Raw genomic sequence first — 27845 nt, forward strand, 5'->3', positions numbered from 1 at the left:
TTAAGCTAATTAAAATGAATTTAAACACCTTAAATCCTCTACTTTTCTACTATCCTATATAAATCTTGACGGATATTTTGGAGCATATTTGGACAGGCAAATTTGTTAACAGTTAGTCGGATAGGTTAGTCAATGACAAGTAAATTTTCTGCTGTTATGTGAGTACAAAGCCTCTTTGGGGAACAGTGGCTGGGGTAGTATATATGGACTTGACACCTCAAATGCATTTTTGTTGCGTCCCGAGACTCCCTGAAGACGATAGAAGACGAAATACTCGGGCAGAATATATATTTAGCGCAGAGAAGGTGTCAGGGCTATTCGCATGGCTTAAAATGACAGCCCACCCAGCGAAATACAAGAGGGCTAATTCAAAGTGTAAAAGTGGCGCCTCACCAATGCTGAGGGGTAAACCACTGTTGTACTACATTTTAATTTGTAAAGACCTAGTTTAAGCCGGAAAAAATATGTATATATCTCTACTAGGTTTAGCTTTGCTTTTTGGCTCTATGGTCACAGGTCTAGCCATCTAACTCCTTTATACCATGGCATTGAGTCTTCTTCCAATTTCTTTCGCCAAATCCCTCTTCTGCAAAGACCTGCAAACTCACAAGTGTAGTGCCTTAGATATATTAATATCTGCGTATGTAATAAATAGAATAGCCTTATAATTTTATTGTTTGCATTGAAATATGTATCCTTTAAGGATGGGCTCACGCTGGCTGCAATGGTATTTGACATTAAAACATCCTGCCTTCGCCACACTTGTAAACATTGGACCTTCTTTGAGTTTGATTTGGGTTTTTTAGCTATTGCATACAAGTGTAATGCTCTGGATATTTGTTTAACACGAAGTTCTGTTTACGCAGCTACCCAAGAGTAATAGGATGAGATCTATTTGCTGTACGGGCCAATTTTATGATCCTAAATGTAAAGTTATACGTTGGTGATTAAACTCTTAGTTTCTGCAAAAGGGATGCTTAGGTGTTCAAACTTTTTGCCTGCCTCAGACGGGCTGGCCTCCGGGCAATTACAGTTGCCCCTGGTCTACTGTGTGCCAAATATATTCATTCTTCCTGTAAATTATGTCTTTTAACGTCTCCCGAGTAGTCTTGTAATCCTTAAAGATGGCATTAAAATAGCGGTGATGTAATCTGAAGACGGAATGTTAAGATGAAGTTGAATGGTTTGATAAATGTTTTGAAATTTTAAAATTTTTGCAATGTCATAACTGCTTTTTTAAATCTCTTGACACAATAGTGGTGTATTTTTATCTTATTACTATTTTAATTGTGCTGGCGTTTATCTACTTATAATTACAAAGTTTGTTCTCCCTCATAAGCATTTTAAATGCATAAACAAATTTTTTAACACCGCTGCCTTTTTTAAGGCAAGATAATTTCTTTAGTATTTTTGAATCACGATATTCTTGTAATTGTTCATTCTGGTAGCATTGTTTGAGTTAACAGCACCCCAGCCCATTCCTTCCGAAATAAGTAATGTCCGACCTCGTCTTGGATGCTGTTCAGGAGGGCGAAAATGATGAGTTCGTTGATGAGTCTTTGAAGGAGGATATGGTACGTCTCTTTATATCCTCATGTTTTTAGGAAATTGAGCGAATAAAAGACCGTCTTAAAGAGGTCGAAGAAGATGCGAATAAGTTGCACAACCTGACTAATGCAGACAAGTCTTCGAGTAGTACCGTTCTTATTTAAGTTTTCAACACATCCTTCTAGAAAATAATTTGTCTACTTTGTCTGGGGAAGAGAAAGCCGAAGTTGACTTGCGCTCTATCTATGTTGGGAACGTTGATTATGGGTCCACTGCGGATGAACTTGAAGCACATTTTCGCTGTTGTGGAGCCATTAACCGTGTCACGATTCTCTGTGATCGTTACACTGGTCACCCGAAAGGATTTGCTTATATCGAGTTTGAAAATGCGGATGCTATCGAGGCTGCGGTCGCTTTGGATGATTCATGCTTCAGGGGTCGTCCGATCAAAGTGATGCCCAAAAGGACGAATATCCCCGGACTCTCGACGACAACCCGTGGGTTTAGGCGACCCCGTCGTCGTTACAATTCTTATGGTCTTCGTCATGCATTTGGTATGGCCCGACCGAGGACTTCGAGATTTAGGTACGTTTACCATGGCAAGTAATGCATTGTTTGTTTGTTAGTGCCTTTTTATTCTATTGTCTATTAAATTTGTAGGCGACGTCGTATTTATTACGGTGCACCATATTGATTGTTCGAAAAAAAGAAAGAAAAAAGAAAAGATACGCGCAGCAATGACTACGTTTCCCTTGGTTCTAATGTGTGTGTCTTCAAATCATTTTAGCCTTGGCTTCTCTCTTCGAGGCAGTACCCTTGGCAATCAGCTCCCTCCCATTTTCACCGTTGTAGATTGTACTAGGAGATGTGAACATCTTCAGTTTGTGTGCGAACCAAGCATTTGTATCATTGACCGTTTACCTGTGCTATCAATATGTACTGTATTCGCACCTTTTGTAATGAATTTCTTTTCTACAAGTGATCCTCCTTTAAATCTAGGCTCATCCCCCCGTTGAATTATCTCCATGGTATCGTTGTCTTCGTGCCCATTCATGAACCTAGGCCTCATTCGTTGCATAATGCGTGCACATCATAAGTGATGGTTCCCTGAGTTCACGTTTCTCTATCTAGTCCTCTCGCAGAAGCTAGACGTTGGCGACCTACCTTGGATCCACGTTACGAGCCGCGTGATTACCTGATGCTGGCTATTCGTGTGTAGTGCTCAATTGTAGTAATGCTAACGGAGTAGGTGAACCTCTTGGGGTGCGGTTTGAACACGTTCCTGTCCCGGTTCGCGTTCCTGTTTGTTACGTTGGTGGCGTGCTACCTCAATTTAGTATGATGGCGCTGGACGATCACTGGATCAAGGCATTTCTGGGTCGTTTTACAGCAAAGCACTGGCCTGGTTGATCTCAACAGAAGTTAGGGATGATTTGATGAGCTGGAACCTTTGAGTAGTCTGCTATAACTCTACCAAGGGCAAGAAGACAGTCAGTGCCTAAAATCTGCACATGGTTGATTCCACCCAGTCTGTCGCGCACGTGCATGTATGCGTGTATACTTATGTATGCATGCACTTTTATATGTATGGCAAGGAATATGATACTGAAATAGGCATTTCATCACACGCGAGGGGAAGGGAATGCAATCACATCTCAGAGGGCGGTGTACAGTGTTAGATGGGTGAGGGACTTGAGCAAATCAACACGTTGCCATTTTCAGTCCTTTCGCCAGCGGCAGCAGTGGCGCTGGCTGCCTGTCTTCGAGCCTCCAGGCGACGTCGTTTTGCCCGACGGTGTTGTAGCTGTCGGACTATCGCCGGCAGCATCACCAAACCAGCTAGAAGCACGCCCGCGCCACAAACGGTGAAGGCAACTGTGTAGGACTCGGTTGCGTCAATTATAAATCCTGTGCCATACAAGTAAAACATGGGGTCACTTAAATCATTTAAGTAAATGGTATTTCTAGCACAAGAAAGTGCAATTTCAACTGCACCAATGAGGAAAAACGCGAAAGCATTCATCTTCCACCGTTAAAAAACCACTATTTTGCAGTGGTGCCCTGTAACAAAAAAAATGCAGAAGAAAAAAAATGAATCGAGATGGAGTGTACTCCCACCGAATACTAAAACTCATGGTCGATCAGAGGTAATTAACATTACAATTTCAAAGAAATTCAACGATACAAACACGGTTTTGTAATTATGTTCCCCGTATAACATAGAAATGACATAAGCCATGTCAAATTGCAGTCCACATACTTTAGGCTGTTGAATGAACAAGAATGCTCAAGGTGGAGCAAGCGCCCCTGATGCGATCTAATGCAACAGGAATAAAAATGCCACAGGCATTTGACGCCCATTTCAGTCTCAATTATAAAGCAGAAAAATGCTCACTGGTTTTGCAGAAAATTGTCACAGTAGAAAAAAATATGTGCGACCAAACTACCATTTGTGTTGGGATGATTGGCAGGAGGGCGGTATAAAAGGTGGCTAAACTGCAAGAACCGACAGTCCCAGTCCCAGTGGGCTGAGTGTGGATTCCAAGTAGCAAAAAGGGGGTATATTAACTCGTAATTAATCAAGCCAAAATTGGGCGGTATCAGCTGACAGAAATGTTCCTGATTTCAAATTTGGAGCGTTTTAGAGTTTGACTGAACCCCCTCTCCCAAATCACTCACGAAGAAGGTGTAAATTTTGACCCATTTCTTGCGAAAAATTCTGCTAGTTTTTAGTGGAGACAGCGCGTTTAAGCTGGTAAATTGGTCAAAAATGATATGGACCTGCGAAAGCCTTAAACACGTATGTGCGGAAAGCAGTTTAGCAGCTTCTATCTTAAGCATACGGCCAGTTGGCGAAACCTCAACTATAGCAGAGGGCCGAGAGGGCGTAGGCGAAGCGTCTGTACAAACGATGAGGAAAAAATTCCGATGACTTGACACTAGGAAACTGCTAGCTTTTGCAATGATAGCTAACTTTATGGTGGTTTAAAAAAGCTTAGTTTCTTGTCAAGCGCAAGTAGCGATAGTCAAGCACAAGCCATCTTAAAAAAATTGAAAATAAGTTGACTGGAAATCTTGAGAAAACCGATGAGCAAAAGCAGCAGTATTTTTTAATTTTAGCATGACAAGTTTGAGAGCTTTTGAATGTTGTATTAGGAAAAGTAGTAGTAAAGTTATCTGGTCTGATGTTGGGTCGGAAGAAGTTAATTAGACATACCGACACATGAAAAAAATTCGCTTTTGGTAGGAATGTTTCTGGTCTCCTATCTCTACCGTTTCACGCTTCTAGGGCGGGATTGCAGCAGCCTGGATGAAATTACTTCTCTGTGGGCTCATCGGTACCTCCCGGTCGCCAGACACGAAATAGACAGTCTAACTGTCACGTTTTGGGGACTCAGATCGACCCCAGAGTTGGGCTATCTCTAGGATCAACATTTAGAGCCCTAATCAAACCAATCTCTTTGAACGCCTTCAGAGATAGTCTTGCATGATGGAGCTAGATTTTCAACAACCGGTTAACTGGAGAAAGTACAATGGATGCGGACTGTGACAGTGATGACTAGGAGACTGGTGCTTAAATAATCCGGGTTCCTTATATCCGAGTAAATGATGAGTGTGTTGGTCGTCCGGCCAGGCGATCAAATTAAACCCAGATTTCAAATTTTAAGTACTAAAAAGGCACACCACCGAGGCGGCGTTGCAAACAGTTTTAACCCCCCAGATATCGACAACCGATGCACACATTGTGTGCCAGTCTGGTTCAAATGTCGGAGAGGTAGCAGTTAGTTCAAGCATAGAACAGGGTTCGGTGCTGAGCGACCTTTTGAACATCGTTAGCTCCTTATTACAAGCAATTTTCACGTTGTCTTTGTTGAGGTGGTCTCAGTAGCAGACATCTGCAAAAATAACGACGGCGTTCTAGGGCCAAACAAACGTTTGAGTAGATACCCTCAAGCCAAAGTGACGTGAGTCAATTTCTAACCCGATCACAACAAAACCGTACTGAACACCTGTGTGCTCTTGGAGCTGCATGATCAGTACAAAAACTCCAGTACCAAGGAGACGAGAAAAAGGCGATAAATTGAGGAAACGCGATTTAAGGGAACCGCTTTATGGACGCAAAGGAAATTCTTACTTAAGCAAAACTTCGGATCTATACCATTGTTGTTTTTAACAGGGACATAATAGAGAGGACGTTCTTCGCTTTATAGGAACGTAGAATCCTGTTATGATTCAGTATGGAGCATAATGTGGGTAGATGGATAGTAGCGTAATGTTATGCATAATTGAAAAACAATTCCACAGTGCTTTGTATAAGCGCACCACACCGATTATTTGTCCAACTCTCGGCTTTGGTGGCGGGCCACTGAGAGGCTCTGCCATTCTACCTCGGCGGAGGGTTTAGCTTCTCGGTCATACCAGTAACTCCCAAGGCTTTCGGTACGTCGACAATACATATTCCACCCGAGTATTATGTCTTCTTTCGTCTTCAGGGAAGTCTTGGGGCACTACCTATGATTAAAAGCTCTCATGGTAGTGAAGAACTCGCGGTAATTCACACTCCTCCCGCTAATTCAAAACGCTGAAATGTCCAAGTCTTCAGGAAATATCATATTCACATTAACAAATAGCATCGCGAGAACACACAAGGAGCACTATTTTGAAATGAAACGTTGCTTTTTGTAAAGGACAAAAAGTACCAGTAGAGCAAATAGTCGATTTAAGTAGACCCAAATAGAACCGTTAGCAGAGGACGGGGATAAAATCTCCAATTTCTGACATTAAAAACAACGAAGAAGCTTGTCATTGAAGAGCCGTATAGATTCACTTGAGTGACATCATGCCGAGGTCAGGTTAAACTACTTAAAAGTGCAATTTCCGATTCAACAAATGCAGTAGGAAGTACTGAAAGCATATTTTCTTACCAGATGAAAAAGAGAGCGAAGTGCAGTTTTTAAATAAAAGGGAATGATGAGAGAAATGGGAGATGGGTGAGCGCAGACCCAACAGACATCTGTCAAATAGAACTAGGGGAAATGAAATCGAAATACTCGTTGTTCGAATTGAAGTAATTCCAGTTTCTGTATTAGGCAATCCAGCCAACTCCCGACCGAAAGCGAATCTAGGCGTCATCATAGACTTTGACGAGTCAACTAAACACGTATAAAGTTGAGAGGAGAAAATGAGTTTTGCTAACTTTTCCAACAAACTTGTCTTCAGAATTATCACGCAACTGAAAAATTTCTCCTTTAAGTACCACTCATTTCTGGCTTCAGCTTATATGCAATGCAGCTCCTTTTTTAGTATTTGGCGATAGAGGTCGCCCCCGGGAAATTTTTATGACTTGGGAACGGCATTGCAGCCATCGATCCTGAATGAGAAGCGCATTCATCTCGGAGCTATGCTAGCTTGCCCGAAAGGGGATAAAAAACACTCCTACGGTTATACAATTGAATTGAGCAAATGATGTCAGGCTAACCTGATTCGGCCACCTTTTTTAATTTCATGCTTGCGCACTTCATTTTGGGGCCATTCATTCGTGCATTTGTGCAATAAGCACCGACTTATGCCATCGTCACAAAGGCAATTCAGTGTTTACGACAGTGACGCGCCGCCAGCGTCACGTCGCAACAGTGGAGTGAATGCTCGACCACCAAAAACACCAACTTACCGATGACCGGGGGGCCGAAAATGGACGCGACGCCCTGACAGAAGAGGCAGAAACCGAGACCACTAACAAGACGACTCAGGCCAAGGAACTCAATGATGACGATTGTGCATAACGAGTCATTGGCCGCCATAGTGAAACCGAAGACCACTGTAACCAAAGAGAGCCGTGGTTATGCACAATGCAATCCATACTACGACTAGTCTTCCAGCCCTCCTGTACCCCAATAATAAGGCTGTTTTCAGGCTTGCAGGCTACATTTATGCAGCGTGCTGGAATTTGTTCCGCACCTTTTGCTGCTTACGAAAGTTGAGACGCAAAACTGAAGTTAAAATCGAATGTCTTCTTTTTGTGATTAACAGTGGATAAAAAAAATTATGGAAAATAAAGAGGATGGAGACCAGATAGACAGATTTTATCTTGTTTAGTAAGCATACAGATTGCTCATTCTCCCACAAACCGTTTCCCATTCCTAAGCTACTAACAATTCGGCCTTCCTGGGCGATTGTAATGATGCTGCTGCCAGACCTATTTGCTCGGGTTAACTCTAGCACTACACCACGAAACCCCACTTCAGCGCATAAAAGTGGCGTGTGAAATGGGTTTCACAGGTGATAACGCTTCCGCTAGAAGTGGAAAATAAGACGTAACACTTTAGATTTTAACGCCGTGATTAACGATGCACAGTTACGGCTTCAAATTGGCTCTAAACGGTCATCGTCAAGAAAATTTGTGTAGACCGAAGAGTTCCTTATTTCATGGATGAAGGGAACGCGTTTGAAAGTAGAGTACAGTCATGAGTAGTTCAAATAAGTATCAATGACTAGGCTAGACTGGTAATCTTTTAGCAACAATCATGCTATCCTGACAGTTAGTCACCTTAGTGAATGTAAAAGCTGATTCGGCAGCATTCACTTTCTGAAGCACAGCAACCGTGAAATTTCCCCTTTCGCGTATCAGATCAAAAGTACTTCCACCGTTCCTTAGGTTCTGATTGCTGTCCAACACATTACCCTAAAAAAATCATTACTTAGAATCAGACAAAGACAAGGATAGGCACCAAGGCAGACAGTCTTATTCCCATACATGAATAAAGAGCCAACTTTGAGCTCCTGACATAAATAATCCGTAAGGAAGCATAAAAACGCTATTTCCTCATTTTAAGGCGTGTTTGCATCGATGTGGTCCCTGCTACATTGGACTAGAAGGCAGAAATGGACGACAAAAGGAGGAATTAGTCACATGTTGCTTTGCCGCAAACGCTCACAGGTAACCCCATTTGCCCCAAAATGTTAAAGTACTAAAATCATTTATCTGATAAATATCCAGTAAATTGAAATAAGTCAAGACTATGAAAGAAGTTTCCATAAAATTAACAAAAAGGTGCTTTCACATGTATGCGGGAAGTAATGAACAATTACTTGTTCTAATTTCATTGCTTTACTAGAAAGAATGTGGAGCGTTAGCCTGTTTAAAAGGCAAGAATTTGCCAACAGTTCAATAGCTAGAGATGTAAGATGATAAAGACTGATAGTGGAGGTGGCATTCAACCCCCTATTTAATCTAAGAACTTTGGATATTTAGTACCCAATGACCCAAACCAGAAATCCTTAGAAGCATAGAGGGAGAAAATTGAGAGAAAAAACGTGAAATTGACGATACTTTGAGGGCTGTCTAGAGGTAACACTTGCAACTGACACACTAAACTAGTGCATTCGTGGTAGCGTCTTGATTGGTATCAATGCATAAAGTGGGCTATTTAACAGCTGCGAAGATGTACTTCATCGTCACGTGGCCGAGAAGGCATTCAAAGGGATGTACTGTGCAAAGCATAATTGAAATACCAGAGAGGCGATTAAACTTATCCAAACAAAACAGACATCAGTAACCCGTGATTCGGCCACAAATTCAACATCCTGAAAAGCAAGGTAGGATAAACCAGAACTCGCGCAGATGTACTTAGCCCTGAAACTACATTTCGAAGTAAACGCCATCGAAGGCATTTAATGGTACCTTGATACGACAACATCGTCGCGATTACGTGGGTTGTGCTGAAAATGTGCTTCTGAAAACCAAACCGGACTTCAATCTGTCATGAAGTTGGTAATCTTAGAGGGTGGATGCAAGCCTTTTATTTCACCCAAATAGCTTACAGAGGTGCAGAGAGTTGAAACGCTAATTCCAACTTTCCACATAGGGCACATCTGATCTCGATTCAGGTGCAAAATATTGTCAAAAAAGGAGGAGGAATTTCCTACAAACAAAGCAGAGCAGTAGAGAAAACGGGAGTAATAAAAAGCACGTCAGGTGAAGGACAGATCAAGCGATCACAACTACTTGTTGTCGGAGAAAGGGTCGTTGATCAAAGCGATTTCAAATCCGAAAATTCCCATCCCTGTAGTTGACATATTCAAGCATGCCGTAGCGGGTAGGTACTAACGAGCCTTAAAATGATAAAGGTAATAAAAGCTCCCCTTTACCTTAAACGGATTTAAGAAATTACAATAAATCGCAATGTAACACCATTTTTTCCACTTTATCATAAACTAGTAGGCTTAACACATTTTCTAACTTGGAAGGCACCGATTTTAAAATGCCTTTTTAAAGAATCACAGTGCATTTTTAAAGAGCGAAACAACCGAATTTTCATTTCCGTCAATACGCTACTCAAGATTAGTAGTGTATGTGCAAAAGTCAGATGGACAATGGTATTGCAATGACTGTATCTTTCTCAATTCGACCCCACATTATTTACGCAGGGTTCAAACAGTAACATTTCTATTTTGCAGTTTTCTCATGAACACCCAAATTCAAGCGGTTAATTGCAGAATCAAACGAAGCATGTATAAATGAACCAGACCACTAAAAAGGGTTCTTTAATTGTACTGCTAACAGTCTGTTTAGCGCTGCTATGCAGAAAGCAGGTGGATACTAGTTATTATTAGTTATTAAACTACCCACGGTTCTCCGTACATGGTTCCACTTTCTTCTAATCAAAAGGCGGACCTCAGACTACTTTGCACTGTTTAGACTATTTGCGACTATTTGTTCTAATGTTGGCGATTCAGAACCCAGACCTCTTGACCTTAAGGCAGTGGAAGCTAAGTGCTTAAAATCAAGACGTTTACAGTGGCGAAGATGTGTCAGCCAGACAACTTGATGATATGCTACAAGTGGTGGTATTTTTTGAAACCTCAGCAAGGAGTACGGTTTTGCATCCGTAATAGTTAAATATTTGTTTCATATCTTTAAAAATACCAGCCTTTCGACTTAATATATTGTAAGCACGATGACATGACCTTTTAATGTTTGTAGGTTAACTCGGAAACTGCTAAACTATGTATGTACCTCATCTAGAGTAATAAACAATAGCACAAAACGCTTACTGGATGCAAGTGAATTTTCATTAATGGGCGGAAACACGTAGCGCTCCATTTCGGGTTCATGAGATAAAAAAACATTACAAACATCAAAGGGAAAGTGTTTACCATTTCTGAACAATTTGCGATAATAAGTAAAAAATTGTTTAAATACCGTGCAATGTGAAATGGGAAATTCAGGAAGTGGATGGATGCATCTTTACCTTAAAAGGTGTCCGTAAACATATCTTGGCAACGCAGAGCCAGTGATCAAAGGGAGGATCAAGGTGTAGGCAATTTCTGTCGTGCAATTCAAATATGCGAAGTTGTAGCGATAGGGTTGCTGGGATTAGCAGCAGTGCGGCAGGTGCGCTTACAGCGGTGTAACACTACCCACATCCTGATCTGGCGTGTTCCCTGCCAAAGCAGCTCAACATCGCACATGGTCGGCATCTCTGCATTTGCCAATGGTTGATTTGTTAAATGAAAAATAAATAGTTCCTGTCTGCGAGTATCAATATGCAGGCTTGCAATCAGTAGGCTGGGGCACCTTTTTTCATCCGACATGGAATATGCTATCAAAGACCAAGGCGTGGCAGAGAGATGAAGAGGAAAGATAACTATAAAAAGCGAATGCTCTTATGATAAGAAAGTGGTTCGAAGGAATTTCCAGTGCTGCATTACTGCACCATTCTTTAACAGATACCCGACAAAAGATTAAGTGACAGAGTGTGGTATTCGGCGTTCATGAATACTTCAAGAGGGTCATTCAGTACGGAGCTCAAATAATTGCGCTTCATCTACCGGTCCGGACAATATACCAATTTCCTCAAAACTAATGAGAAATATGGACAAACAATATGGTATAGGCCCCATTTCTGCAGCGAAAACTTGAGTTTACCTTTAATTTGGTTAATTCTTAGCACTTCCGCACAATCAAATCTATTCTAATTGCAATAGAAGAAAAGATAGGAATACTTTGTACCCCATTTTACACTAGTTTCGAAAATCCGAAAGAGAGCATACCAAGTGAGAGCGTAGTAGACCCAGATATACCTAAAGAACGATGGGAATGGTTTCATTTGTTGAGCCCCGGTATTGTGTCTGAGCAAGCAATGAGTTTTGGGGAAAAAATCCAGTTCCTCACAGTCGGTCTCCACAGAAACAGTTACTCTATGAATACTTTTAAAAAATCATTTTCGATCACTCTAAAAGAGGGGATTGTTGAATCCTCTCTAGGATTCACACACCAAGCATACAAGATGAGGCATTTGTGTTTGAGAAAAGGAAGGAAGTGATGCCAACACCGTTTGACATGTCACTGTACTTTCATTTCATCAGATCGACATCAGCTGCTAATAGCACTAAAATAGTTTCTTGTTTCATCTATCCCCAAAAATGCCTTTCGTAGAAATACCTACCAAGCACTGTAAGGCGAAAAGAAGTTCCTACTATTTTTCAGCTGCAGTTCAGTCGCGGTGCTAATGTAGACAGTGCAGACTGTTCAAAGTAAACGAACAGTTGGAGAGAATTCCTATCAGGCAGTGGGTTTTAATTCAGCAAACAAGTTATGAGAAATATTGAGATGAACCGAGGCCATGGCGATGGATGCCAATGCCACACATGAACTCGTGGCTAAGAGACGCGGCACAGATTAGCTGAGTGGACTTTATTAGCACGCACTAGACGTACAGTAGGAGAGAGGTCGTCTCCAAGTCGCACCCCATTTGTTACTGTGGTGCAAAAGAATTTGTAAACATATTGACGTAAACATTGAATAGAACTATGAGAACCCAGTCTTTATCAGACCAACAAACCGAAAACGAATGCCGTAAGTACCTTGATAGAATAAACAGCCAATTTCTGCTTCACATTCATCCTTAGAACAACGAAAAGGAGCGAATTTTCCAGTAAATTTTTTGACCGTTCGCTATCAGTGCCACAAATGTGACGCCTCAATTTTCTCATTTGAGTTATCTGTTGTACTCCTAGTCCAGGAGCGCATATGCCAATTTGTAACGCTACCCACTTCATTTATGTAGAATGTTAAGATTCATGAAAAAATGAACGACAATTACAGTGGAACAGTAAAACAACTGTGCTGCGGTGTTGCCTTCTTTAAGATCCTGGTAGATAGCGTGCTGCGAAATAGATCATTTTTACTGCTAACTGATTTGACAATTTACTGTGGTAAGCCTAGAGAAGAAAGTGACTGACTACCCGTTTCAAACGGAAATATACAGAGAAGGGAGTGGAGTATTATTTTTTTGTACCAATCACTGCGCTCTCAGAGCGGAAATAACTTGGAGTAAATAGTTTTACCAACCATAAACTAGGGACGGACCTCCATGGAACATAGTAAATGTGCAGAGCGACTTCTCACTAATCGAATACGGCTATTAACTATGTCATGAGCTCCTAAATAATCTCGGAAACCATTCTAATATTGCTGTTGGTAAACACTTCGCAAGTTCGTGCAGACGTGATGCATTGTAAAGTCGTATCGAGGCCATTTCTGTGTATATGAGGATAAAATTATAGCTTCCAAACGGGGACTAGTTAAATTAATATGGGGCAGCATTACTTCAATTTTTTTCTATAAATATGGGATTCCATTAGATTTGCAACTTAAAGTCACCGCACATATTCATTACCAGCGTCACATATACGCGACATGTCCTTTATTAAATTATGATGGGTATGGCCATACCAATTCATTTTGCAAACAAGTCGGCTCTCCTTAAAATAGTAAAACAAATACAGAACTTTGTTATTCTGATGACAAATACACCTCTTTCCGCTTCTACGTGAGCATCGGTTGAATTGGTCAATTCCGTAGTGTAAATGCTACTGCTAGATGGTGGTGATAGGGTTTCCTCCAAGACCTCAGTAGCAAACACGTTAAACATCATTATTAAATCAAACCACTAATACATTTACTTTTACTGAGGACGCATGTATAAAGAGAAAAGCAGCCTCTACAACTACTTCATAAGTTTGTAATCTCATTCAATTGATCACATGGAGCAGGACCAGGGTAAGGACAAATGAATTTGACGCAGAATCGACCTCCACCTAGTCGGAACAATGCAAAAGGTCATGACAACAAACATGATCAAAATGTTGATCTCCATGATGTTACCGTGACACTTTTGACGTGATCACTGGCGTGGGTAGTAGAAACGTGCCAGACTTCTTCACTACAGTTGAAAATAAACTTTGGAAACTGCACTAGCTGTTTGAAAGGTTACCACGACAAATGGTGGGAAATAGAGCTGCTGGGATAGCAGAGATCCGGTACAAACTAGGCGAAAATCCACATTTCTTATCAGTCAATACTTTGAAGGACCAATTTTTTCCCTACTTTCAGTAGAATGGAAGAAGAATTGGGAAACGCTGAGAAGCAAAATCGCTAAAAATGAAGAGAATATACAAAGTCACTAGAAGCATTAACCTGAGCGTTGAAGATGAAAATCCTTTTTAATTAAACTACCAAAAATCCACATTTTGAATAGCTTTTTAGAGACGAAACTCCCCCAAAATAGGCATAAATTGTCAGATTAGCTAGTATAAAGGGTATAGGTTCTTGTATTTCGGGCAGAAATCAAAGAAAGGGGTATAGTCTAACGAAATTGCTACGGAATTGTAGTGGCAAGTACTGTTTGGTGGAGGAGAGTTCGTCATACCTTGGCCCCTTATTGTCTTTAATGGAATCGGAAGAGCAATTTGGATTATACATTGACTGAAATGGGTGGTTTACTTGACAATACAGATTGATAAACTTCAAGTTATGTGTTTGTGACAGCGAAAACAACTAGTTTGGCACATAGACAAAAAATAGGTAAATGGAATATATCAACTGATAAGTTGAGTCAGCAAAACACTTCAAAAATCTTATTCCACCATCAAGAAGCGCTATGTTAGCGTCTAGATGTATTTCAGCCCAATTATGAATAGGCCAAAACGGATGCAGCCAAACAAGGTTTGGGCAAAGTAGAATGCAGTGTAAGAGACAATGGATGAAGCAGCATTAAATTATAATTAATGTATAATGAAAGAGGATTGCGATAACTTCAGTCGTGTACGCGACTACATCCAGGTCACCTGTACCATTATCTTTTCAGTCCTTCTGCGCGCTTATAAGTAGAGCTGCTTCTTGCCTTCAGAAGTGATTCAGGTGCTAAGGTGATGGCAGGGCGATGAGCTATGGGCAACACCTTTTACCCATGAGAATAATACAACAGCAGTCCGGCTGAGTTGATTTGTCGATTTGTGCGTGGAAAAAAAATGAAAATGAATGTGCCGGGATTTGAACGGAAAAACCATTAAATATGCATCGCTTTTTGATACTCTAATTTCAAATTCCGTAGCATGAGAAATAGTAGTTATAAAAACAAGAAGCACTTCTTTAAAACCAATTTTTAAGATCATCAGCTTGATTGCGTGTTGTAAGAAACTGATAACAATACAAATTAACGACTGACACCACTGCAAGAGCACCAAACTAAAGCTGAGAAATAAAAGTGGGGTGTAGTACTAAAAAAGCAATTTTATACATCATGCTGCATTCGAGATTTTGGCACCTGAGGAATACTTATAAAACTAGTTATTGATACCCGAAATATTCTCGAAGCAGAACCCAAATTCACCCAAAACAAGGCAATAACATGATGAAATCTACAACAAGGCGCGACGGGTAGAGCATCGAAAAGTATGAGATGCACAACCACTATGGAATTTAAAGGTCCTCTAACTACCTTTTCTGTAGTCATAGTGCTGAGAACGACGCCTAAATTAAAGCGATGAAAATTCAACCAAACGATAGCTGTTTTAAATATGTCCATAATTATGCATCTTATTTCAGTCTCCTAGCGTGTAGCTTTATTTACTTGTAATTGAGTCCTCTCCAGACTCTTATGCCTTAAAACACCCTCAGAGATAATTCGAGCATTAAATTAAGTTAAATGAAAACCCCAACTAACAACAACACCGGTAAAACAAAAATCAAGTTTGAATAGAAGGATGGCAGAACTCACAGTTGTAGACGACAAGAGCGCCGAATGAAGTTGCCACAGGAACAAGCATTGTTGCGATACCACAAACGACTACACCGGAGGTGTATAAATGGAGGATGTTCGACCATTCTTGATCCGCAGCCCAACCATACACCACCTCACCCACCATGTCTGAGCCCCCCATGATGGCCAACAGCATCGCAGCCAAGCGATTGGAGATGCCCACTTGCGAGTTCGCATAAATAGTGATGAAGAAGTAGGTCACGTTGCACCAGAAGAAAAGACCCAGTGTAGAGAGGAGAAAAAGATTAAAAGAAAAACTCCAGAATATAGAAGGGTCCACTGCATTACGCAACTGGCGGTAAAAATATCGGCGAATGAAATGCAGATGCTGTCGAACACGGGCCACTGGGCCAGAAGAGGCGGAAGATGAGGAGAGAAGGGATGGTGTTGAACCCAGCAAATCTGGCATACTGAAGGTGGGTCGAATGTGTTTTTGCGTGGTGGACTGAAATGCAGCTGATCGGTGATAAACTGATCGTTTGGTTCGCCCGTAGACGGGTGGAATAAGTGAGAGGGCATTTCGAATGCTTGTTGCAGCTGATAGTACAGGCGGATGTTGATGTGCGTTTGATAAATTCTCCTTCGATTCAGTGATGTCTGAAAATGAGAGTCTCGGTTGGGTAATTTTTTGCATCTCTTTGCCATCCTCAACTTTAATGTTATCCTTTAAACAGGAATCGACAGTGATCAACAAAGAGCCCATTGATAAATCTGACGTAGAATCCGAGGAACTGTGACGTTGTGGACTGATAAGAAGTCTCCGTAAAAGATGGATGCGACGATCGACATTTTCATCCTCACTCTTGAGATACACCTCCGGCAGCTTGAATCCCGACTCCTTAGCAAAGTTCTCCATTCTTAGAAGAAGCTGACGTTTCCTTCGCTGACGCCCAGTCTCCAAGGGTCGCATCAGGCACCCAAACACCACAATGTGAGTAAAGATTCCTGAGAGAACGAGAATCGCTCCACGCCAGGTGTAGATAGTAATGAGATAATTGACAAGTGGAGCGAAAACAAATGAGCCTACTCCGGATCCAGCGATGGAAAGGCCAGTAGCTGTTGCACGCCGATCTTCAAAATACAATGAGACAATAATCAATGCAGCAGTGGAGGAAAGACTTGCTCCCAGTCCAACAAGAATACCAAAAGTGAGAACCAGGCCGAGCATAGACTCTACAAAGAATGCAAGGGCACAGCCTACGGCACTAATCAGCCCGCCAATCACGCAAACTTTGCGACACTGAAACTTATTAATGAGCATTGAAGCTACTGGAGCCGCTAGGCAGGGAATACCATAGCTGAAGGAACCAACCCAAGATGCAACACTCAAAGAAGCCCCGAATTCTTCAGTGAGGTCATCAAGAAAGATGCCGAAAGATGTCGCAACTCCGTCGTCAATCATTTGGATGAAAAAAGTGGCAATCACGATAACCCACCCCCATCCACCATCGGGTGGCTCTGGCGGCGAAAGTTCATCCTCAGACTGAGATGAAGAGTCGGTGGAAGATTCATCATCATCAGCTGCTGTGTCGCTGGAGTTGTCTGATGAAATCGAGGGACTAAAGCTTGAACTATTGTCAGATGAAGAGGATGAGGGGGAAGGACTGGCTTTACGAACGATATTCTGATAGTTTTCGAGGATTCCACCGCGTAGTTGGACCATACTATCAGAAACCGAAATGTTCTTCGATTTTTCAAGCGAGGAAATGACTGAATGGTCATCAGACACAAAATTCACATCTGGTCCACTTTTTTGCATAGGCCCCAGTTTCCCGTGCTTTTTGGCCAATTTAAGGTCATGTTTACCAAAATGACACCGAACGTAATTTAAAAAGGAAAACTCAGAAGCCACATGATTCATATCCGTGTGTTGTTCAGCTAGAGTTATGTGCCGGTCGGCATTGTCATGACGATCATTTGTGGTGAGTAGCCGGCTGGATGGCCAAGTAGCATCATTATGATCTAGAGGAAAATTTACACTTCCATCTTCCCGTCTTGATTTTATTCGACCCACGACTATTGTAGATGAATGTGATTTGTTCATGAATGGACAAAGCCAAAGAGCAGATGCAAAAATAGCACAGTAAATTCAAACAAACACCAAACAAGCCATCTTGTTGATTGGATGACTTATAAGAGCTGCACCTAAGTAGCTCATATAAACACCCAGGACGCCAAAAATGTATCAAGTTTAAATTAGCACATGTAAGTTTATCAAACAAAAAATGAATAATATTAAAATATTGTCGTTGCCCAGGCGCAAAGTATTTTTGTGTAAGCCAAAATCAGCAAATATTTAAATAAGTTAGGGAAATAAAGGAATAAATAACAGTAATAAATGCAAAAATCTGCAAAAATCAAGGCTTTAATTATAATTCTTGTTGTTTTGATAGTTAGGATTAAAATTACTTGATTCTTACTTCTGCAGTGCTGATAAAAGGCAATACTCCCCCTCTAATCTGACCTACTTTACATGCTTGGATCAATAAGATTGGCTGGAGTATGATAGATAAGGAGGCCGTAAACCATTCAGCTTTACAGGGAACCAGATGTGTTCCCTCCATGAAAGTCAGTGACATTCACTCATCCACGTATGTGGTGTATTCAGTCAAGCATGGATAAAATCAGAAACGATGACTATGTACTAAGACATTCTATAGTTTGATTTGCATAAGAATCGGCTTGGTAAGCAGTTTTTTAAAAAGGTGTGACTCCCATAAATTTCATAAATTTGGACGGGTCTCGGGATATAAAAATGATGAAAATTATCCGGCACTGCTTATATATTAATATATGTTTTAATGTACATTAACCGTAATTCAAAGCCTTATACCGTTCCTATGTATATGCGATCCTAAAATTGTGAGAAACAGGGGCGAAGCATAAAGAGAAAAAAGTAAAAGGAAATTTTTTGAAAACGAAGAAGATAACAGGTTAGTGAAAAAAGAATTTATTTTATATTACGGTAATCTAAAGCGATAGAAGCCCAAATTAGAAATAAAAGAGTAAATAAAGAGAGAAAAAGAAAAAATCACAAGGGAGAAAAAAAGGCCGACACGCAAAAAAACACGGAATAAGAAAGGCGAAAAAATAATAAGAAAAAAACAGGTAAAAAAGGGCAAAAAAAGTGAAACAAAAGAAAAGGACCGCTTTACTAGAAAGAATGTGGAGCGTTAGCCTGTTTAAAAGGCAAGAATTTGCCAACAGTTCAATAGCTAGAGATGTAAGATGATAAAGACTGATAGTGGAGGTGGCATTCAACCCCCTATTTAATCTAAGAACTTTGGATATTTAGTACCCAATGACCCAAACCAGAAATCCTTAGAAGCATAGAGGGAGAAAATTGAGAGAAAAAACGTGAAATTGACGATACTTTGAGGGCTGTCTAGAGGTAACACTTGCAACTGACACACTAAACTAGTGCATTCGTGGTAGCGTCTTGATTGGTATCAATGCATAAAGTGGGCTATTTAACAGCTGCGAAGATGTACTTCATCGTCACGTGGCCGAGAAGGCATTCAAAGGGATGTACTGTGCAAAGCATAATTGAAATACCAGAGAGGCGATTAAACTTATCCAAACAAAACAGACATCAGTAACCCGTGATTCGGCCACAAATTCAACATCCTGAAAAGCAAGGTAGGATAAACCAGAACTCGCGCAGATGTACTTAGCCCTGAAACTACATTTCGAAGTAAACGCCATCGAAGGCATTTAATGGTACCTTGATACGACAACATCGTCGCGATTACGTGGGTTGTGCTGAAAATGTGCTTCTGAAAACCAAACCGGACTTCAATCTGTCATGAAGTTGGTAATCTTAGAGGGTGGATGCAAGCCTTTTATTTCACCCAAATAGCTTACAGAGGTGCAGAGAGTTGAAACGCTAATTCCAACTTTCCACATAGGGCACATCTGATCTCGATTCAGGTGCAAAATATTGTCAAAAAAGGAGGAGGAATTTCCTACAAACAAAGCAGAGCAGTAGAGAAAACGGGAGTAATAAAAAGCACGTCAGGTGAAGGACAGATCAAGCGATCACAACTACTTGTTGTCGGAGAAAGGGTCGTTGATCAAAGCGATTTCAAATCCGAAAATTCCCATCCCTGTAGTTGACATATTCAAGCATGCCGTAGCGGGTAGGTACTAACGAGCCTTAAAATGATAAAGGTAATAAAAGCTCCCCTTTACCTTAAACGGATTTAAGAAATTACAATAAATCGCAATGTAACACCATTTTTTCCACTTTATCATAAACTAGTAGGCTTAACACATTTTCTAACTTGGAAGGCACCGATTTTAAAATGCCTTTTTAAAGAATCACAGTGCATTTTTAAAGAGCGAAACAACCGAATTTTCATTTCCGTCAATACGCTACTCAAGATTAGTAGTGTATGTGCAAAAGTCAGATGGACAATGGTATTGCAATGACTGTATCTTTCTCAATTCGACCCCACATTATTTACGCAGGGTTCAAACAGTAACATTTCTATTTTGCAGTTTTCTCATGAACACCCAAATTCAAGCGGTTAATTGCAGAATCAAACGAAGCATGTATAAATGAACCAGACCACTAAAAAGGGTTCTTTAATTGTACTGCTAACAGTCTGTTTAGCGCTGCTATGCAGAAAGCAGGTGGATACTAGTTATTATTAGTTATTAAACTACCCACGGTTCTCCGTACATGGTTCCACTTTCTTCTAATCAAAAGGCGGACCTCAGACTACTTTGCACTGTTTAGACTATTTGCGACTATTTGTTCTAATGTTGGCGATTCAGAACCCAGACCTCTTGACCTTAAGGCAGTGGAAGCTAAGTGCTTAAAATCAAGACGTTTACAGTGGCGAAGATGTGTCAGCCAGACAACTTGATGATATGCTACAAGTGGTGGTATTTTTTGAAACCTCAGCAAGGAGTACGGTTTTGCATCCGTAATAGTTAAATATTTGTTTCATATCTTTAAAAATACCAGCCTTTCGACTTAATATATTGTAAGCACGATGACATGACCTTTTAATGTTTGTAGGTTAACTCGGAAACTGCTAAACTATGTATGTACCTCATCTAGAGTAATAAACAATAGCACAAAACGCTTACTGGATGCAAGTGAATTTTCATTAATGGGCGGAAACACGTAGCGCTCCATTTCGGGTTCATGAGATAAAAAAACATTACAAACATCAAAGGGAAAGTGTTTACCATTTCTGAACAATTTGCGATAATAAGTAAAAAATTGTTTAAATACCGTGCAATGTGAAATGGGAAATTCAGGAAGTGGATGGATGCATCTTTACCTTAAAAGGTGTCCGTAAACATATCTTGGCAACGCAGAGCCAGTGATCAAAGGGAGGATCAAGGTGTAGGCAATTTCTGTCGTGCAATTCAAATATGCGAAGTTGTAGCGATAGGGTTGCTGGGATTAGCAGCAGTGCGGCAGGTGCGCTTACAGCGGTGTAACACTACCCACATCCTGATCTGGCGTGTTCCCTGCCAAAGCAGCTCAACATCGCACATGGTCGGCATCTCTGCATTTGCCAATGGTTGATTTGTTAAATGAAAAATAAATAGTTCCTGTCTGCGAGTATCAATATGCAGGCTTGCAATCAGTAGGCTGGGGCACCTTTTTTCATCCGACATGGAATATGCTATCAAAGACCAAGGCGTGGCAGAGAGATGAAGAGGAAAGATAACTATAAAAAGCGAATGCTCTTATGATAAGAAAGTGGTTCGAAGGAATTTCCAGTGCTGCATTACTGCACCATTCTTTAACAGATACCCGACAAAAGATTAAGTGACAGAGTGTGGTATTCGGCGTTCATGAATACTTCAAGAGGGTCATTCAGTACGGAGCTCAAATAATTGCGCTTCATCTACCGGTCCGGACAATATACCAATTTCCTCAAAACTAATGAGAAATATGGACAAACAATATGGTATAGGCCCCATTTCTGCAGCGAAAACTTGAGTTTACCTTTAATTTGGTTAATTCTTAGCACTTCCGCACAATCAAATCTATTCTAATTGCAATAGAAGAAAAGATAGGAATACTTTGTACCCCATTTTACACTAGTTTCGAAAATCCGAAAGAGAGCATACCAAGTGAGAGCGTAGTAGACCCAGATATACCTAAAGAACGATGGGAATGGTTTCATTTGTTGAGCCCCGGTATTGTGTCTGAGCAAGCAATGAGTTTTGGGGAAAAAATCCAGTTCCTCACAGTCGGTCTCCACAGAAACAGTTACTCTATGAATACTTTTAAAAAATCATTTTCGATCACTCTAAAAGAGGGGATTGTTGAATCCTCTCTAGGATTCACACACCAAGCATACAAGATGAGGCATTTGTGTTTGAGAAAAGGAAGGAAGTGATGCCAACACCGTTTGACATGTCACTGTACTTTCATTTCATCAGATCGACATCAGCTGCTAATAGCACTAAAATAGTTTCTTGTTTCATCTATCCCCAAAAATGCCTTTCGTAGAAATACCTACCAAGCACTGTAAGGCGAAAAGAAGTTCCTACTATTTTTCAGCTGCAGTTCAGTCGCGGTGCTAATGTAGACAGTGCAGACTGTTCAAAGTAAACGAACAGTTGGAGAGAATTCCTATCAGGCAGTGGGTTTTAATTCAGCAAACAAGTTATGAGAAATATTGAGATGAACCGAGGCCATGGCGATGGATGCCAATGCCACACATGAACTCGTGGCTAAGAGACGCGGCACAGATTAGCTGAGTGGACTTTATTAGCACGCACTAGACGTACAGTAGGAGAGAGGTCGTCTCCAAGTCGCACCCCATTTGTTACTGTGGTGCAAAAGAATTTGTAAACATATTGACGTAAACATTGAATAGAACTATGAGAACCCAGTCTTTATCAGACCAACAAACCGAAAACGAATGCCGTAAGTACCTTGATAGAATAAACAGCCAATTTCTGCTTCACATTCATCCTTAGAACAACGAAAAGGAGCGAATTTTCCAGTAAATTTTTTGACCGTTCGCTATCAGTGCCACAAATGTGACGCCTCAATTTTCTCATTTGAGTTATCTGTTGTACTCCTAGTCCAGGAGCGCATATGCCAATTTGTAACGCTACCCACTTCATTTATGTAGAATGTTAAGATTCATGAAAAAATGAACGACAATTACAGTGGAACAGTAAAACAACTGTGCTGCGGTGTTGCCTTCTTTAAGATCCTGGTAGATAGCGTGCTGCGAAATAGATCATTTTTACTGCTAACTGATTTGACAATTTACTGTGGTAAGCCTAGAGAAGAAAGTGACTGACTACCCGTTTCAAACGGAAATATACAGAGAAGGGAGTGGAGTATTATTTTTTTGTACCAATCACTGCGCTCTCAGAGCGGAAATAACTTGGAGTAAATAGTTTTACCAACCATAAACTAGGGACGGACCTCCATGGAACATAGTAAATGTGCAGAGCGACTTCTCACTAATCGAATACGGCTATTAACTATGTCATGAGCTCCTAAATAATCTCGGAAACCATTCTAATATTGCTGTTGGTAAACACTTCGCAAGTTCGTGCAGACGTGATGCATTGTAAAGTCGTATCGAGGCCATTTCTGTGTATATGAGGATAAAATTATAGCTTCCAAACGGGGACTAGTTAAATTAATATGGGGCAGCATTACTTCAATTTTTTTCTATAAATATGGGATTCCATTAGATTTGCAACTTAAAGTCACCGCACATATTCATTACCAGCGTCACATATACGCGACATGTCCTTTATTAAATTATGATGGGTATGGCCATACCAATTCATTTTGCAAACAAGTCGGCTCTCCTTAAAATAGTAAAACAAATACAGAACTTTGTTATTCTGATGACAAATACACCTCTTTCCGCTTCTACGTGAGCATCGGTTGAATTGGTCAATTCCGTAGTGTAAATGCTACTGCTAGATGGTGGTGATAGGGTTTCCTCCAAGACCTCAGTAGCAAACACGTTAAACATCATTATTAAATCAAACCACTAATACATTTACTTTTACTGAGGACGCATGTATAAAGAGAAAAGCAGCCTCTACAACTACTTCATAAGTTTGTAATCTCATTCAATTGATCACATGGAGCAGGACCAGGGTAAGGACAAATGAATTTGACGCAGAATCGACCTCCACCTAGTCGGAACAATGCAAAAGGTCATGACAACAAACATGATCAAAATGTTGATCTCCATGATGTTACCGTGACACTTTTGACGTGATCACTGGCGTGGGTAGTAGAAACGTGCCAGACTTCTTCACTACAGTTGAAAATAAACTTTGGAAACTGCACTAGCTGTTTGAAAGGTTACCACGACAAATGGTGGGAAATAGAGCTGCTGGGATAGCAGAGATCCGGTACAAACTAGGCGAAAATCCACATTTCTTATCAGTCAATACTTTGAAGGACCAATTTTTTCCCTACTTTCAGTAGAATGGAAGAAGAATTGGGAAACGCTGAGAAGCAAAATCGCTAAAAATGAAGAGAATATACAAAGTCACTAGAAGCATTAACCTGAGCGTTGAAGATGAAAATCCTTTTTAATTAAACTACCAAAAATCCACATTTTGAATAGCTTTTTAGAGACGAAACTCCCCCAAAATAGGCATAAATTGTCAGATTAGCTAGTATAAAGGGTATAGGTTCTTGTATTTCGGGCAGAAATCAAAGAAAGGGGTATAGTCTAACGAAATTGCTACGGAATTGTAGTGGCAAGTACTGTTTGGTGGAGGAGAGTTCGTCATACCTTGGCCCCTTATTGTCTTTAATGGAATCGGAAGAGCAATTTGGATTATACATTGACTGAAATGGGTGGTTTACTTGACAATACAGATTGATAAACTTCAAGTTATGTGTTTGTGACAGCGAAAACAACTAGTTTGGCACATAGACAAAAAATAGGTAAATGGAATATATCAACTGATAAGTTGAGTCAGCAAAACACTTCAAAAATCTTATTCCACCATCAAGAAGCGCTATGTTAGCGTCTAGATGTATTTCAGCCCAATTATGAATAGGCCAAAACGGATGCAGCCAAACAAGGTTTGGGCAAAGTAGAATGCAGTGTAAGAGACAATGGATGAAGCAGCATTAAATTATAATTAATGTATAATGAAAGAGGATTGCGATAACTTCAGTCGTGTACGCGACTACATCCAGGTCACCTGTACCATTATCTTTTCAGTCCTTCTGCGCGCTTATAAGTAGAGCTGCTTCTTGCCTTCAGAAGTGATTCAGGTGCTAAGGTGATGGCAGGGCGATGAGCTATGGGCAACACCTTTTACCCATGAGAATAATACAACAGCAGTCCGGCTGAGTTGATTTGTCGATTTGTGCGTGGAAAAAAAATGAAAATGAATGTGCCGGGATTTGAACGGAAAAACCATTAAATATGCATCGCTTTTTGATACTCTAATTTCAAATTCCGTAGCATGAGAAATAGTAGTTATAAAAACAAGAAGCACTTCTTTAAAACCAATTTTTAAGATCATCAGCTTGATTGCGTGTTGTAAGAAACTGATAACAATACAAATTAACGACTGACACCACTGCAAGAGCACCAAACTAAAGCTGAGAAATAAAAGTGGGGTGTAGTACTAAAAAAGCAATTTTATACATCATGCTGCATTCGAGATTTTGGCACCTGAGGAATACTTATAAAACTAGTTATTGATACCCGAAATATTCTCGAAGCAGAACCCAAATTCACCCAAAACAAGGCAATAACATGATGAAATCTACAACAAGGCGCGACGGGTAGAGCATCGAAAAGTATGAGATGCACAACCACTATGGAATTTAAAGGTCCTCTAACTACCTTTTCTGTAGTCATAGTGCTGAGAACGACGCCTAAATTAAAGCGATGAAAATTCAACCAAACGATAGCTGTTTTAAATATGTCCATAATTATGCATCTTATTTCAGTCTCCTAGCGTGTAGCTTTATTTACTTGTAATTGAGTCCTCTCCAGACTCTTATGCCTTAAAACACCCTCAGAGATAATTCGAGCATTAAATTAAGTTAAATGAAAACCCCAACTAACAACAACACCGGTAAAACAAAAATCAAGTTTGAATAGAAGGATGGCAGAACTCACAGTTGTAGACGACAAGAGCGCCGAATGAAGTTGCCACAGGAACAAGCATTGTTGCGATACCACAAACGACTACACCGGAGGTGTATAAATGGAGGATGTTCGACCATTCTTGATCCGCAGCCCAACCATACACCACCTCACCCACCATGTCTGAGCCCCCCATGATGGCCAACAGCATCGCAGCCAAGCGATTGGAGATGCCCACTTGCGAGTTCGCATAAATAGTGATGAAGAAGTAGGTCACGTTGCACCAGAAGAAAAGACCCAGTGTAGAGAGGAGAAAAAGATTAAAAGAAAAACTCCAGAATATAGAAGGGTCCACTGCATTACGCAACTGGCGGTAAAAATATCGGCGAATGAAATGCAGATGCTGTCGAACACGGGCCACTGGGCCAGAAGAGGCGGAAGATGAGGAGAGAAGGGATGGTGTTGAACCCAGCAAATCTGGCATACTGAAGGTGGGTCGAATGTGTTTTTGCGTGGTGGACTGAAATGCAGCTGATCGGTGATAAACTGATCGTTTGGTTCGCCCGTAGACGGGTGGAATAAGTGAGAGGGCATTTCGAATGCTTGTTGCAGCTGATAGTACAGGCGGATGTTGATGTGCGTTTGATAAATTCTCCTTCGATTCAGTGATGTCTGAAAATGAGAGTCTCGGTTGGGTAATTTTTTGCATCTCTTTGCCATCCTCAACTTTAATGTTATCCTTTAAACAGGAATCGACAGTGATCAACAAAGAGCCCATTGATAAATCTGACGTAGAATCCGAGGAACTGTGACGTTGTGGACTGATAAGAAGTCTCCGTAAAAGATGGATGCGACGATCGACATTTTCATCCTCACTCTTGAGATACACCTCCGGCAGCTTGAATCCCGACTCCTTAGCAAAGTTCTCCATTCTTAGAAGAAGCTGACGTTTCCTTCGCTGACGCCCAGTCTCCAAGGGTCGCATCAGGCACCCAAACACCACAATGTGAGTAAAGATTCCTGAGAGAACGAGAATCGCTCCACGCCAGGTGTAGATAGTAATGAGATAATTGACAAGTGGAGCGAAAACAAATGAGCCTACTCCGGATCCAGCGATGGAAAGGCCAGTAGCTGTTGCACGCCGATCTTCAAAATACAATGAGACAATAATCAATGCAGCAGTGGAGGAAAGACTTGCTCCCAGTCCAACAAGAATACCAAAAGTGAGAACCAGGCCGAGCATAGACTCTACAAAGAATGCAAGGGCACAGCCTACGGCACTAATCAGCCCGCCAATCACGCAAACTTTGCGACACTGAAACTTATTAATGAGCATTGAAGCTACTGGAGCCGCTAGGCAGGGAATACCATAGCTGAAGGAACCAACCCAAGATGCAACACTCAAAGAAGCCCCGAATTCTTCAGTGAGGTCATCAAGAAAGATGCCGAAAGATGTCGCAACTCCGTCGTCAATCATTTGGATGAAAAAAGTGGCAATCACGATAACCCACCCCCATCCACCATCGGGTGGCTCTGGCGGCGAAAGTTCATCCTCAGACTGAGATGAAGAGTCGGTGGAAGATTCATCATCATCAGCTGCTGTGTCGCTGGAGTTGTCTGATGAAATCGAGGGACTAAAGCTTGAACTATTGTCAGATGAAGAGGATGAGGGGGAAGGACTGGCTTTACGAACGATATTCTGATAGTTTTCGAGGATTCCACCGCGTAGTTGGACCATACTATCAGAAACCGAAATGTTCTTCGATTTTTCAAGCGAGGAAATGACTGAATGGTCATCAGACACAAAATTCACATCTGGTCCACTTTTTTGCATAGGCCCCAGTTTCCCGTGCTTTTTGGCCAATTTAAGGTCATGTTTACCAAAATGACACCGAACGTAATTTAAAAAGGAAAACTCAGAAGCCACATGATTCATATCCGTGTGTTGTTCAGCTAGAGTTATGTGCCGGTCGGCATTGTCATGACGATCATTTGTGGTGAGTAGCCGGCTGGATGGCCAAGTAGCATCATTATGATCTAGAGGAAAATTTACACTTCCATCTTCCCGTCTTGATTTTATTCGACCCACGACTATTGTAGATGAATGTGATTTGTTCAT

At 40.9% G+C, this 27845-nt stretch overlaps 2 protein-coding genes across 2 annotated transcripts; one reads left to right on the top strand and one right to left on the bottom strand. All coding sequences in view use genetic code 11, as the record gives it.

The window, feature by feature from the left end:
- Positions 1-1496: 1496 nt before the first annotated feature.
- Positions 1497-2242, top strand: EGR_09203 (Polyadenylate-binding protein 2; the record flags this gene model as incomplete). The annotated part of the gene is made up of 4 exons (XM_024498452.1): positions 1497-1574; positions 1605-1692; positions 1734-2133; positions 2209-2242. The coding sequence occupies 4 exons, from the start codon at positions 1497-1499 to the stop codon at positions 2240-2242; spliced, it is 600 nt and encodes a 199-aa protein (XP_024347152.1).
- Positions 2243-3223: 981 nt separating this feature from the next.
- EGR_09204 (Monocarboxylate transporter) lies at positions 3224-27845 on the bottom strand (the record flags this gene model as incomplete). The annotated part of the gene is made up of 4 exons (XM_024498453.1): positions 3224-3456; positions 7220-7366; positions 15612-17615; positions 25760-27845. 4 exons carry the CDS (start codon positions 27843-27845, stop codon positions 3224-3226), a joined length of 4470 nt encoding a protein of 1489 aa, XP_024347153.1.

Source organism: Echinococcus granulosus, assembly GCF_000524195.1.
Source record: "Echinococcus granulosus chromosome Unknown EG_S00136, whole genome shotgun sequence".
Classification (NCBI taxonomy): Eukaryota; Metazoa; Platyhelminthes; class Cestoda; order Cyclophyllidea; family Taeniidae; genus Echinococcus; species Echinococcus granulosus.